We start from the raw sequence: 15,798 nt of genomic DNA, 5'->3' as shown, positions 1-15,798 counted from the left end.
TCATCTCTGTGGTGTATGTATTAGCATAATTTAAAGATGGGGAAACTGAGGTACAGCATTTAAATGACTCACTCCATGACACAGAGCCTGTTAATATCAGTTTTGGAATAGAAACTCAGGAATTTTAATTATAGCCCTGTGATCACGCCTTACCTCTCATTAGACCCAACTATACTCACTTCACCTGGATATACCTTTTCAGTCAGATTATGGAAGCTATTTTGATTATAGTTCTCTCACTTCCACTGTATACAATGTGAGAAAAACACTGCTGTTTTGTGCTGTAATTTTCTAATGTACTGAACAGCACTGTAGACAAACAATATTTTGACACTTTTTAAATAACCTGACAGTTTACAAGGATGTAACTGATGAGCAAAAAGACAGGTTCATAGAACTATATGAGGAATAAAAAGAGTAACTGCAATTACATTAGTTTGGTTGAAAAATAATAAAAAGATTTGAACTGTCATACTACAAGGCTTTTGCCAGGTTATTATTTGTATATATATTTATTTGTATTTATTTTATATATTTGTATTACAGCATGGTGGACAGAAGACTAAGACAAACCAGGATCATGCTGTGCTGGGTGCAGCACAAAACACAACACACACAAAAAATACCTAATAAGTAAGAGCTTACAATATAAGACAAGAGACAACAGATGGATGCATACAGACTGATGGTGAAGTATAAGGAAATAGTGAAACCTATTGGTCAACATGATAGATAATATTCTCAACAAACCAGCAACTTAACCAACTTTTGTAAGAGAGGCAAGATACATGAAGTAAAATCTTTTAATGGACCATCTTCTGCGGTGAGTAGAACTCTTGAGCCGACACGGAGCCATTCTTCAGTTCTGGGATCTCAGCCAGAGAGATTTGAAGAGGATGTCACATTCCAGGGTGAAATTCAGACCACTGAGGAGTTATGTCACTACCCACCCTGCCTGGACCACTCACAAATAGCCTACAAATAAGCTGGTTATACCCTGCATGACTGTGTATAGCTACACCCCTGATCTATCAACAGTGGCCCCAGCAGCCTGTCAACACCACTCCAGCTTCCTGAAGCCTTGGTTACTACCTTGGTTACTACCTGCCCAATGACCCACACACATGCAGTCCCAAATTTTCCCCAAAAATCTGTTTTGTACTGTTCAGCCTTCTAGGCAGTTCAAATAGAAAAGGTCCATTGTGCTTTTAAGAGGTCAAAATTCAATAGTTTGCTACTTTAAATGGAGTTATCAAGCAGTTCAATTTAAACAGAACACAGGATTAGTTTATATTTTAAAATGTAAAAAGTTTAAGAATGAAGAAATAAATTTTAAGTGAGTAAGTATAAGGTATTAAAGTCAGAAATGGTTACAGCAGAAATTTAAAAATGTGGAGTTTTTTTTTGTTTTTTTACTAGCTAAAACTTAATAAAACTGGTTCAAAGTAAAATCCTTACCACAGGTTCCTAGCAACACTGCTGACCAAATGCTCAGGTCAGAAACTCACCCAAAGTCAAAGGGCTGTTTCCTCTTTACTTCTTAGGAGAAAAGGAGAGGGAAAGAGAAAGTGCATGCAATAAAGAGAGACTGGCAAAGATTCCTTGGGGGTGTTTATGTCCCTCACTTTTATAGTCCAATTAACCTTGGAAGTGGATTCTTCTGAGGATTAGCCCTCTAGACGCAGATCTGTTGGCGGGGGAAGGCATAAGGGATTGGTCGGCAAAGGCTTCCCCCGCCAACAGATCTGTGTCTAGACTGCCACGCTGTGCGGATCAGCTGATTGTTGGCACAGCGTGGCGGCCATGTTTATTTTAACAAAGCGGGGATTATTTAAATCCCCGCTTCATTGACTATGCCAGGTAAACTAGTTTACCTGGCTCCGTTGACGGAGCCATGTAGTCTAGACATACCCCCTAAAACCCACAATCTGCTGAGGTTGAACAACACAGGAAGTTCCATCTCATGTGATCTGACTGTCAATGGTCAGAGTGCTTTGCGATTAGCTCCTTGACTCTATACAAGACATTGGGACGTGCCACGTATTATGTAGGCAACCATGAGGCTCCCTAACTAGCTGCCATTACTGCCCTATTTCTCTGTTTCTGAACTTCTGATATTGACCTGGGGATCTGATCTTGATATGGATTCTGACTCTTGATTGGCCTCAGGAAGTCCCAACACAACCTGGGTACCCAATACTGACCCTCAATTTGACTCCTTGCTCTGAACCTTGGGTTAATTCTGAATTCACCCTCAGCTTGACTCTTGAGCCTGATAATGGTTTTGAGCCCTAGCTTTAGTTCCAAGATCCCAAGCTTCCGCCAGCAGTCCTGCCTACCTTTGCCAAGGATCCTGATAGTTTGACTTGTTTGAATGGACAGCAGAGATTGTTTCATACAGATGTTACACAGTAAGAATCAGCAAGATATAGACATACCCTGAATATAAGGACCTAGAGAAAGGTCCAAGTCGAAGCTGATGCCCAGATTGGGAGATGGAGTCATGGGCAGATTGGTGGTCCTATCCACAATGACCGAGAAAAGGAAGCAAAGGAGGATGAATTGGGGGAAAATATTACTCTATTTAGCCATGATGCACTTGAACTAATGGCTAGACATCCATGAGAAGATGTCAGAGATACAGGCCACGCTTTTAGTTTAGATAGATGGAGACAAGAACAAAAACAAGAGGCCGATCTGAGAGTCCTCAGCATGGATATTGGTAACAATGTGGCTACGTCTACACTGGCCCCTTCTTCGGAAGGGGCATGCCAATTTTGAAAGTGGGAATAGGGAAATCCGCGGGGGATTTAAATATCCCCCACGCGATTTAAATAAACATGGCCGCCGCTTTTTTTCCCGGCTTTGGGAAAAGCCGGAAAAAAGCGTCTAGACTGGCCCGATCCTCCGGAATAAAGCCCTATTCCGGAGGATCTCTTATTCCTACTCTGAAGTAGGAATAAGAGATCCTCCGGAATAGGGCTTTATTCCGGAGGATCGGGCCAGTCTAGACGCTTTTTTCCGGCTTTTCCCAAAGCCGGGAAAAAAGCGGCGGCCATGTTTATTTAAATCCCACGGGGGATATTTAAATATCCCCCGCGGATTTCCCTATTCCCACTTTCAAAATTAGCATGCCCCTTCCGAAGAAGGGGCCAGTGTAGACGTAGGCTGTATGTTTACCAGAGATCAAGTCTAGAGGGAGAAGAGGAAAGGGACAAGGCATGAGCCATAAGGAGCCTGAATAGAAAACAGGTATGGGAAGAAGGCTAATCCCCTAAAAGTAGGGATGTTAAATATTGATTAACTGACTAGTCGAATAATATCATGAATTCTTATCTGTTAGTCGACTATTCTATAGTCCCTGGAGGCAGGGCCAGCAACCAGTGTACTTGGGCCCCACTTTGGAGGAGCCCCCTGCAACTCTGTATCAGTGGCAGAACCATGGGGTGCCAGGCGGCAGCTGGTATGTGAAGGGAGCCCCTCTCATGGACTGGTTGCCTGTTGCCCTGTGCTGCTGCTTCTGATAAAAAGGCAACAGCATGGGGCAGCAGCAACCCCTGTCTGGGAGGAGGGCGTGTCTGAGCTCCTGGACCCAGTGCAAGCTGGAACTGAGCCAGGCTGCCTGCCCCTCTGCCTCCTAATACACTTTAAATGCAGAGCCGTAGCAGTCTGTTGCAAGCCAGGACTGACTTGCTGGTAGGGGAGGGAAGGGAAATGCATGTAGCATTAACCTATAAGCTTTACTTATCTGTTAATTGGTTAATCAACTACACTATTACATCCCTACTCTGAAGTAGTATTGAGCGAGGCTGAGTGAGAACCAGAAGAGAAGTGTCATGGAAGCCAAGGGACGTCAACATTTCAAAAAGAGAGCATGGGTGATGGAGTCAAAGATAGCTGACAGGTCAATGAGGGTAGAGTACTGATTCTGAGCTTCAGCTAAGAAGAGGTCACTGGAGACTTTGGCAAGAACAGTTTCAGTGGATTGTAAGGAATAGAAGGGCCTAGCATGGAACTGAAGCAGAGGACTTCCAAACAGCATGCTCAATGAGCTAAGAAAAGGGGAAAAGGAGAAAGGACAGCAGAGTCAAAGATGGTTTTTTATTTTAAGATTGGAAAGACTACAACAAGGTTGTATTGTGAAGGGGAAATTTAGAGTCGGGAGAGAGTGATGAAGGAGGTAAGAGTGAGAAGAAGGCAGACCAGAAGACGGGATAGGGTCGCTGGGCCAAGAGGAGAGGTTAGAGAACAGACAAGAACCTCCTGAATCTGTAACAAGGAAGAAGGAGAGAGTTGCGGTAGGGATTGCAGAAGAAAAAGGTCATGGTGTATTTTGTCATTTTTCTTTTATAAAAAGTCAGCAAGAGCCTGTGGAAGGAGAGAAGTGAAGGCAGGAGGAGGGAATAATTATGTATAGGACATCCAATATCAGATGCTTCAAAGGAAGGGGGGAAAATCTCAAAGGCGAACCACCATAATGACTATTATATAGACAATATTCATTAAGCTGACCATCATCCACAACTAGCTTTAAATAACTATTTAAAAGCTCTGTGTATTCAAAAAGGGTTTCCTGTAGCTTTCACAGACTGTACAAGGAAAGAGTAAGGAGGAGAATGAAATGACTTTTCTGTTAGAACTATTTTTTTCTTAATACTATTCATGTTTTGTAAGATACACAGCAACCCCTTTTGAGTAAAAGCCACAGAGCTGAAGATTCACAAATGTTTACCATGATTTAAAACAGAGGACTATTTTATGAAATTTAGTTAGAGAAATCCAGGAATGAAGATATATATGCCATGCAACTGAAGCAAGATAAAACCCAACCAACAGAAAAAAATAATGTAGAATTATTCATAGTATTGTTCATATGGTTTCTGTTCCCATACCCTTGCACAGGCAAAACTACTGTTGAAGCCAATAAATAGGATATTGGTTACAAACGTAAGCCAAGTTCCATGTATTTTTATTTACTTGATAAATACTGGCAATAACAAAATATACAAATCCGATTATAAGCCAAATGGTTTATCAGAATAATCTTCTTTATTTTCCTACAATCCCCTTTTCTTTAAGTGGCTGGAGTGCTACTAAAATACTAAAGCAGACAAAGTCAGAGGTAAAGCTGACTTGTACATACTTTTGTGTTTGTCAGAGAATGACTGTAGTGCTACTGAGCCGCATTTTTGATCAATACATACTACGCATACTTTTTATAATACTCCTGAATACAAATCATAAATAAATAATATTTCATATCCAAAAGGTAACTTGTAGATACAACATATTTGTCTGCCAATTACCCTCAACCTAGGAAGAATAAAAACAAAAGTTTATTATCCATCTGTCTTATACCTTAGTTAATAAGGGTGGCAACAGAGGTCCTTATACAATTACACCAAGTCAACAAAACTGTCATCCTCCTTTCAAGGGAGCATATTAGTTTCTTTTATCCTTAGGTTTTGGTTTGTAAGCCAAGTAAGATGTAAATCATACATACAGATCACACTCACTCTGATAAAGATATATCACAGAGGTTGTTGGGTTCATGTTTCTTCCTGAATAAAATAGGTTCATTATCATTCTTATTGCTTGCAATATGGATTTCCATTAAGAAAGTTTTGTTTCTTGCTTGTGTAAGTTTTGCTCTTATTGTTAATAGGTCACTTGTTCCTGGTAAGCATAGTGCTTCTGACACAACATCATTTCGGAGAGAAAGATTTCCGAAATAGTCCAAGCCCAGCATATATAGAATTTTTAATATTAAGTACAGAACTTTGAATTCATTTTCATACTTGTTGGCATCTGAATATCTGGCCGCCTAATGCATTTGTAGTATGAGCCAGCATTCTTGAATGAAAAGGCTGTTTTATTTTGGAACAGAAACTTTTCTTAATGACCAGAGTTCATTCCTAAGTACAAGGCACTGCGATAGAGAAGCATATTTGTTAAAAAAAAATAATAATAATAACGTGAATCACAGTAGCCAGGTTTGCATCCAGAGGGAGAATGGAAAGTTTCCTGGCCAGCAACAGAAGGAAAAATATACTTCAAACCACTGATAATAAATGGTTATCCAATACAGTAGTAGCATATAGTCCATACTGCAGGCGATTCCCAATAACTTTATATGCTGAACAAAAAGCTGATGACATATAACCCTACCATATTCCATGGAAGAAAACTATCCAAAATTAACTTTCAGGCTCTCTGAAATGCAAACGTAGTACACATACTTTAAATTAATTCTATCTCCTATGATGCCATTAATCATAGGTGTTGCTACTGTATTTTAAAAGTTGCTGGCAGAGAATACTCGACACCTACTTCTCAACACAATTTAAAATCAAAACATTTCATTAGGCCTCATTGGGTTTAGGTACTTTGATTGGATAAAACATATACTGTATGGTATACCTCTGAGTTGACTTTGCAGGTTTCTTCGTGAAGTGCTTTCACTGCCATCTCCTCCTCCTTCCTCTGATCCAATTAAAGCAAAAAATTCTTCCAAATTTTCACCTTCTGCTTTAGCCAGGCAAAAATTATTAAACTTCAGTGTGCCAGGACCTTCCAGAAGTATCTACAGAGGTAAACATAAATGGGAACACAAGGTGATTTATTTTAAATCTGAGGACTGTTTCAAGAAGTTGAATTTTCCAATCCAACCAATTTTAGAGTGCAATTTTGATCAGGTCTCATAACATTAAAAAAATATTTATATGGCCTTCAACACAGTAATAGCTGAATGCCTCCCACAAGTGGGGCGCGGGGCGGGGGGGGGGGAAGACAATGACCTTCCCCCCCCCTTTGCCATCAAAAGGTGACTTTTTTGTTTTAAACAAATATCAACAGAGGGGTTTTTTTTCCTTGTTTTAAATGAGGCTGTGATGATGATGATCTTGTGACACAGAGACACTATCACATCAACCAGGACCAATGCTATGGAAGACTCTAACAGCCACTTTGAACTAGACTGTGCATTCAAAGGGCTAATAACCACCTAAATTACTCTGCAACAAAGATTAATCTACCTTAATAGTAAATTAGTAGCTTTAAAGGAAATACAGTCCACTTATGTCTCCGCATCCTGCCATCAGATACACAAATGCGCCACACTGTATTTCTTAAAAGTCAGCTACTGAGTTGGCACATGCATCACAGTAGCTGATTTTAGGGATGTTAAAATGCATGTATTTGTGTAAACCTGTAACTGTTGAATTTTTTAGTGGTTACATACTTACTCACATGGAGGCAAATGGGAGATGGTTGCACAGAACTGGCTTTTAAGCCAGCTCCCCACAAGCACCCACTCCAGTTCTCCCCTCTGCTGCCTCTGTATCAGAGGCAGCAGCATGGGGGGCATGTGGCTCTGTGGGAGCCAGTGCTCGTGGGGAGACAGCTTTGAAGCCCGCTTCCTGCAAGTACCAACTCCCACCTGCCCACACCACTCCCCACACTGCTGTCTCAGCAGTACGGGGAGCAGCAGGCAGCTTCACAGGAGATGGCACATGCAGGGAGCCAGCAGTGTGGGACATGAGGGACAGGTGGGAGCCTGTGCTCACGCTTGTCCACCTGCCTCCCCACTGCTGCCTCTGACACAAAGCCAGTGGCCGTGAGCAAGCGGGAGACAGCTCTGCAAGTGTATTGGCTCTAACCAGCCCTCCCAACCCCACTGCGTCTGATACAGAGGCAGTGCAGGGGGGGTGGGGGGAGGGAGAACTGCATGTAACTGAGAGGGTTAACAGATGAGGCCAGGCTAATTAGTTAACTATGTACTCGGGTACACATTAACATCCCTAGTTGATTTTACAAGAAACTAGGCAATGTAGACAATGTGACCACACAGTAATGAGTCCAGTCAAGAACAGAGTCAACACACTAAGCAAAAAACAAATATGTTTATTGTGCCCATACTCTGATTGACTATGTACAGTTTAGGAAAAACATTTTCATTTTACTAGACTAAATAAAAAACTAGGCAAGAATGTGCAATTCTGTTTTAGGAAACAAACAATTATAGTAAATTTCTCATTCATTTATGCAACATTTGGTAACAACTTCCCATAGAGTTCTCAAAGCAGTTTTCTTCTCCAGTTGCTATTTACATGATAATTAAACGTCCATGGAAAGCCCAGGCCCTCTGCAGACAGGGGCTGCTCTGGTGGAGCCATGCTGGAGCAATCCTCACTTGGATCCTATTTAACCTAACATTTAAACACCAGAATTCCACATCCCTAATTTAGACTAAGTAATTGTTTTTAGTATTGACTTAAGTTTTAAAATATTTTGTGCTATGATTACAAAGAAAGTAAGTAGTATGTGACTTCTTAATACAGCTGAGGTATTGCAGAATTAATCACAGCCGGAAGAACAAAATGACTCCTAAAGGAATAATGAAAATTCTTTAACAACTCATCTTTTTATGCTGCTGCATGGAAGAGGATACCATACTCTCAAACCCCCATCCCAAGCTGCATGGAATCAGAATGGTATAGCAAAGGTAGAAAAACTAATTACACTTAGATATTCAGGGCACAGATTTGTCTCTTACTATGCTCATGCACAAAACTCATCACCTGGCCTCCAACCTTAAGTAGGGCCTATGAATATTAGTATAATACAGGTTGAACATTTCTAGTCCAGCACTCTCTGGTCCAACAATATCCATGGCCCAGCATGATTTTAGTTAGCTAGATGTCCACTTAGGTGTGTGGCCAAGCTTCCTGCAGTCCTATAAAGTTTGTTTACAGCCACCAGTCCTAGCTCTCAGCATTCTGTGCTGTTATTCAGCTCTAATTTACCCCTAAAAGTGTTCAAAGAGTACAGTAAGGAGTGGAAGTGTCAGTAATGTTCCTAGACAATATTGACCTCCTATGGTTCACCAAATTCTCTGGTTCAGCAATGGTCAGGTCCCAAAGGTGCCAGACTAGAGAGGCTGAACCTGTACAAATAATAATTTCTGAAATTTGAATGAGTATCTTATGTCATAGATTTCATAACATCATAACAAATGCTACTCATTACCTTTCCAGGTGTGAGTTCACAGAAGATAATTCCAAGGTCATGAATGTGATGTAATCCAGTCACCAAATCAATACCAAATTCTCTCACCACATCTTCAGGTAAATGTTCATCTTGCGCAATAACCATTTCTAGTGAACCACCTGAAATTTATTCACACAGAATCACTTATGACAGTTGTGTATCCAGAAAAAGCCAGACCAATAGCCTATTATAATATTACATAGCCTCCTCAGCACTAAATGACTACCTCAGCCAGTTGTTTTTGACCTCTGGAAAAACTGAGGCATGGAAATATCACTCTCATATACTCACTCTATATCAACTAGATCCAGACATAGAAACATGGAAAACATTTGAAAATAAGACTCAAGTCATATAAATTTGTCCATATGGATCGCTAAAATCTATAACAAGAGTTCATCATTAACATGAGTATTGACTACCTCTCTCAAAGAGTTCCTATTTTATGAAGGAGGCAGACAATAGAAATGTGAATAAATTCATCAAAGAATAGATTACATATTTCAGTACTCAAATAAAATTCAAACCCCATATACCATTGTTCAGATTCATCTTTACAGCATGATTTATATCAGATATTTCACCTTTATGCAATAATCTTCAATTTACATAAAAATGACAGAGCAAACTAATCAACTTATAATTTTCATGAACAAATGCATTTGTTTAATTATGCAACACCACAAAATTATAATTATGGTAATGGCCACAAAAGGAAGCTAACATTGTAATTTAAAAAAAAAAAAATCAGGATAATGTCACAAGAAAGCTCTTCTTCTGAAAATAAGAGGGTCTTTAACTATTTCATATTCAACCTATGGCCACATTTTATTATTAATTCTTTATTGATATAAAAATTCTGTTCTATAAATCTCCTTTAATACTTCACAAGTACAATTCCTGTGAATGCCTCCAAAGGATACACTAGCTTTATATATAATTTTAATGTAACTTTCTAAAGAACAATTACCTTCAAAACATTTTAAAATCAATACATGAAAAAAGTTACTAACTCCAATGTGTTTTTTCAAGATGTGATGCAGACATGTAGTCAATTTAAGCATGCACACATCTAAATGGAATACAAATCTGTATCTATAATCAGTGGTTCCCCAACACGGTGCCCATGGGGGATGCAGCGTTTGGGTGGCCCTGACCCCGGGTTTACGGCACAGGGGCGGCGCAGGCCCCAGGTGCGCAGCACACAGGTGGTGGCGGCCCCGACCCCGGGCGTACGATGCATGGACTGTTCTGGCCCCAGCGCACGGTGTATGGGCAGCCCCACCCCTGGGCACGCTGCACAGGAGCGGCGCCGGCCCCGGGAGTGCAGCGCATTGGTGGCCCAGCTCCCGGGTGCCCGGTGCGTGAGTAGCTCCACCCCTAGGCACCCGGCAGCCCCAAAAGGCTGGGGACCACTGATCTATATGAAGAAAAATTAATGTTAATGCATCTACACCATTGGAACATCTCTTGTGGTATGGTGCCAGAAGAATGAGGCTTAATACCTGAGCACTTTCTTGAAGTGCCAATGTACTGTGGTCTATATGCAGAGAAAGGAGATCTCTTGTAACGAATTTGAAAATACATCAAAGAAATGAAACAAGTGGGTTGAGTAATAAATATTCTGTTCTTTTACCTCCCCCACTCCACAATTCCACTCCACTCTCTCCACAAGTGAATGTTAATACCATGAAAGAAGTTGGATTACAAGCACTGAAAATGAAATAATCTATCCACAGAATATATGCAATACAGATAACAATAGTGCAACTCTCCCACATTTCCCTTACCAGTAGGTACCAGCCCTAACCAGAAAATAAGACACTACTTAACATCAGAGGGTAGTTTACCTATTTTAGGAGATCAGCAACAAAGGTGTTGATTAGCATTACATGCAACAGCGGTCAATAGGATTACATCATTTGTGTGAGATTTGCAGAATTATTGCAAATCAAGTGCATTGCAATAGACAAATTTTGCTGGTTTTATTACACTATTTATGATTTTGAATACGGGTTCTTTTGAAAAAAAGGGTCCGTCCCCCCCGAAAGAACCCCATCTAGACTGCAGGTTCTTTTTCAAAAAACCCTTTTTCGAAAAAGCGCTCACGCGATTATGCAAATGAAGCACAAGATTTTCAAATCTGTGCTTCATTTGAATTTTCGATCTGCTTCATTCGCATTCCTCTTTCGAGAGAGGAATGCAGTCTAGACAAGCCCAAGGAGTGTCTGGGCTCTCTTCCCAGGAAGCCTAAGAGTTCAGCCAGTAGCTGGGGAGGACTGTTTACCCAGCTCAGGCTGACCAGGGTGCACTTACCCAATGTCCTAGCCGAGGGACAGAAGCCCAAATCCAATGAGGACAGGGCCTGTGCTGCAGTACCTAAACTACCTATGAGACTGTCAACTTTGCAGGGGTCTGGGGCCCAGGAGTGGGACTGACCTCTCCACAGACATTGAATTCCCATTCATTACGTAAGATAGCATCTCTTACCCGTGCATAATTCCACTACAAGCCAAAGATGATTGCTTGTTTCATACCATTCATGAAATGTTACTATATTCTTGTGTCTAATTTCATGGGTAAGTCGAACCTATAACAAAATATTAATATATTTTATTTGGAGAGCAGCATTCATACATTAGAGATTGAGGGAGGGGAATGCAATACAAAGTAATTCTAGATTTTTCTCCCTTTCGTGTTAGCTTTCAAATGCCACCAAATATTTAAGAAGTCACATTCCCATTCAAATAAGAGTGAAAAATGTAGACGAAAGCTGCCTTATAAATATAAATAAGTCATATAAATTAGAGCTTCAAACCTATTTATAATTTTTTGGTAAAGAAACACTATCAAACATTTACAAACCAAAATTAATTTACATGAAATATATGTACTACCCAAACACCTTATTTTTTGCAAACAAAAAAAGATTATTTGCCAAAAGTTACAGGGTACTTGTATTTTCCCAAATAATAGTACAATAAAGTAAAACTAGTCACTACATTTATGACAGCTCTTATGATCAGCACAAAGTTAACTCCTATGAGCAAATGTGTTCACATCTGCAATAATAAAGGACTGAAATAAAGGAAAGAGATTTAGAAGGAATCCATGACTTCATACCTACAAAGAAAACTCATTTAAGGTAAGGGAATTTGGAATCTAAGAACTTAAAACATCTATAAGACACACACACACAAGGTAGGTGAGATAATATTTTTTATTGGACCAACTTGTTGGAGGAATGTATAATCTTTCAAGCTCTGCAGACCTGAAGAAGAGCTTTAACCAGAAAGCTTGCATCTTTCACCAACAAACTTTGATCCAATAATGGATATTATCTCATCTGCTTTGTCTCTCTCACATCCTGGGATCAACAACGTTATAGTTATTTGCATTGTTGTTGTAAAGTGTGAAAAAAAAACTTTATGGAAAGTAATACAGACTAAAAGTAAATGTTCCGGTAGCACAAATATGTTTTCTTACAAAAAATTGTCCTACATTATTCTTACCCAGTTGGTTATCTCAGCTCTTTTGCATTTATCAGTGCAAAGAATGGCAACAAAATTAATGGTGCCTTTTCTTCTTCCTTTATAAACAATTGTCTTGCTTCCTCTTCCAATCTCTTCATATAGAATAAAGTTCTCCATGTTTAAGAAGCTTTAGATCCAGCAAATTAAGAAATAGGTTGTTTTCATCACTAACAAACAACACCTTAAAAAAAAGTAATACATATTTATGTTTAAGAAATTCAAAATAATTACTTTTAGTTCTTAAGATACAGCATTCAATACAAGAAGATGCCATTCATATGATTAGCAATTATGACTGACCATAGTTTAGACTTTGTTGTGAGAGTTCTTGTTGATAATCAACATTTTAGACAAACGCTAAAAAAAAAGTCACAGTATTAAACTCCAAACTGCAAATTCTAAACAAAATAATCTCCACATGGGTGTCAGTCACAATGAAACCTCACTGTCTAAGTACTCCATAACATTACCAGCAGTAGTTTTGGTACTGCTACAGGTTCATCCACTCTGGCACTAGTCCTAATGGATACAACGGACCCCAGCAGCTTCCAGTGGTTTTTGCCTTATCTGTTAAAGCTGCTAACAACCATTTCTTGAAATTCCCTCGTGTACACAAGGATAATGGGAAATTATTTGCTAACTGCGCTGTTTTGTGTGTGGAGAACCAAGGCAATTCCACATGCACTAAATTCTAATTTTCCAATCAATTGTATCATTTTCTCATTTAAAACCTAGATCATACAGAATTGTCACTTCCAAATAAATATTTATGATTTATTATTAATCCTCAATGTAGCAATCGTCAAGAACAAGATTTAAAAAATACAGCAATACTATTGGTGAGAAGTTCCTAGCCCAGATAACTCTTAAAGCCTTTGTACAGTATTGGGCCAGCTAAAAATCTTCAACAGCATCTACAGGAAAAAAAGGGGAAAATCAGAATTCTTGCCTGTGAAATCAGTAATAGAGGTTTTAGTTCTGATGAATACATTTCTGATGAATAGATATATCTTCTAGCTAATCTGAATCCAGAGAGTAGCAATAGCTGCATTTCAGCCCCTAACACAGATGGGGGGGGGCATGGTCAGGGCCAGAAATTCCTGCTTCAATAGTGCCAATTCTGGGGCACAAGCATCATCCTTGAAACAAGGGGTCATATCAAGCAGCTAAACAAGCTATCCATACAGAATGAAAGGAATGTCTCACCAATGGCATTGGAGGATTTATGGTATGCTTTCAGCTGGGCATCAAAATTATCTGTGTTAAAGCAGCAAAGAAAACAGGGAGGAAAAAAAACCAAAGAAACAAAACCATAACAGATCTGACTGGAAGGTAGGATTAGGAAACTAGGCTACTTAATGTGGTGAGCTTGCCCCGAGAACGACTGAATTCACAGTTCTCCTGACTCTGCTCCTATGAGGAGCTTCACTGGCAAGAGCGAAAAAGCACTATGAATGGTAAGCCCGAAGGGCAGAATTTATACATGCAAGAGCAACACATGTAGGTTAGACGAGATCTGGCTGACAGCCTACTATGCCACATTTAGAGTAAATAGTCTTTACCAGCTAAAATCTCAAAGGGGTAACATAGGAGTCCTGTGACACATTAGGCTCGAAATCTGTTAGCGGTCTAATTTTTCCTAATGATCCCATGGAATCTCGCTCTTGGATCTCAGGTCACCAGCATGAGGCTGGGGAAACTCCCTTAGCTGGTAAGACAACAAGGAGTCCTGTGGCACCTTAAAGACGAACAGATTTTTATATTAGAGCCTGAGGTGCCACAGGACTCCTTGCTGTCTTACCAGTTCAGGGAGTTTCCCCAGCCTCATGCTGGGGACCTGAGATCCAGAAGCGAGATTCCACAGGGATCGTTAAAACCAAAACACTATTTCAAAGAAGTCTACAGTCCATGTAACTAACCACCAAGCTGTTCCCATTTCTCATCTCCCCACCCTCATTTGCTTGGATGTGGCATCCCCAGGTCCCTCGTTAGCGCGTGCGCATTGCAAGCCTTTGGTGACGGGCTAATCAGCAAGGACCCCAACACCCCCTCCCCTGCGGGGCCTTCGGGTGCCAACATTATGACGTCGGCATTCAAACGCAACCGCCCGTCAGTTCCAAGTGGGGTTTGTTGTCCGAGGAGGCGGACGTTGCTCGACGCCCACAGCAGAGATGAGGGAGGCGTCCCCGAATCAGACCGGCCCCTGTTCCCTCCAGCGGCGCCCCCCACCCGCTCTCTGCAAACGGGAACCCGAACCGCCACCGGGCTCTGGCGCGAGTGGGACAGCACGTGCAAGGTGCGGGGTTACCTGGCGCCGGAGGGGGCGGGCAGATAACAAGATGCAGCTGCGCTGCCGCCATCAACCGAAATCCTGCAGCCCCGCCCCCAATGGCCGCTCCATTGCGAATGGCGGGGGGAGCCGGCCCGGGGGAGCGGGCAAGGGACTCCGGAAAGACGCGCGCTGCCCCCCAGGAGATGCAGCGCGGCCAGGCCCGGCCTAGAGGAAAGGACGAGTCCTGCCGTGGGAGACCCCGAGCCGCTCGCGGAGGACCCGGCACCCCCTCGAATGAAGTGGTTTGCGCCAACCCCAGCCCCGTATCTAAGATACAAGTCGGACGCCGGAAATGGAAAAGAGCAGCGATTGGTCACGCGCACGGGTACGTATAAGGAGGCGGAGCTGCCAGACGCGCTTGCTTGTCGGTAAGATCCCGGATGTGGCGTTGGATAACGGTCTTTCTAGCTCTACGTTCCCTTGAGCGCTCCTTGGTGATCTTCGTCTCATTCCGCCGCGCCCGTTAGGGGCGCCCGGCGGCTCGTATGCTGGGCCCGGCGCTAGCATCCCCTGCCTCAGACTGGCAACCCTGCCTGTAGTGGGAACCGTGGAGCGGTAACCCCGGGACCTTGTTCCAACAGCAGCTCTACTCGTGCCTCAGGGCGGGACAGAGCCAAACTGGGAGCCCGGGGAAGCTGGAGAGAGAGAAAAGAGCGTTTGGGCTTCTGGTCTCTTTGGCCTGACCCTGGGGCTTGTCTTCATTGGCCCGTTGTAGCTCATGTGACTGGACCCCCAAAGCGCCCTAAGACAAGTTGTGCTTGTGGTAGTCAAAATCTCGTTAGTAGAAATGAGTTTGTAGGTCCTGAGCGTGACCCCGCTATGACACTAAACCTGCCCATGCCCTATTGACCCTCTTTCTGTAAAGTGGATCATCGTAATCCGCTC

At 41.8% G+C, this 15,798-nt stretch overlaps 1 protein-coding gene across 5 annotated transcripts in view; it reads right to left on the bottom strand.

Annotated features, from left to right (window-relative positions):
• Positions 1–15,174, bottom strand: part of ULK4 (unc-51 like kinase 4) — a 428,077-nt gene extending 412,903 nt beyond the window's left edge. For 4 of the 5 annotated variants that reach the window (XR_012901902.2, XM_006131810.5, XM_025189026.3 and 1 more), the window contains exons 1-5: positions 14,890–15,174; positions 12,561–12,762; positions 11,539–11,638; positions 9,028–9,167; positions 6,421–6,583 (exon numbers count right to left, since the gene is read on the bottom strand). Coding sequence is in view for 4 of the 5 variants with exons in the window: in XM_006131810.5 (XP_006131872.3) it covers positions 6,421–6,583; positions 9,028–9,167; positions 11,539–11,638; positions 12,561–12,698 (541 nt within the window). In the remaining variant the exon portion in view is untranslated. Of the gene's footprint in view, positions 1–6,420; positions 6,584–9,027; positions 9,168–11,538; positions 11,639–12,560; positions 12,763–13,787; positions 14,295–14,889 lie in introns of those variants that run through there. The other variant, XM_025189024.3, reaches the window with a different exon arrangement.
• Positions 15,175–15,798: the final 624 nt, after the last annotated feature.

The sequence above is a fragment of the Pelodiscus sinensis genome, chromosome 2, assembly GCF_052426305.1.
Source record: "Pelodiscus sinensis isolate ZL-2025 chromosome 2, ASM5242630v1, whole genome shotgun sequence".
Lineage (NCBI taxonomy): Eukaryota > Metazoa > Chordata > Testudines > Trionychidae > Pelodiscus > Pelodiscus sinensis.
This window is presented reverse-complemented; position numbering and strand designations above follow the sequence as displayed.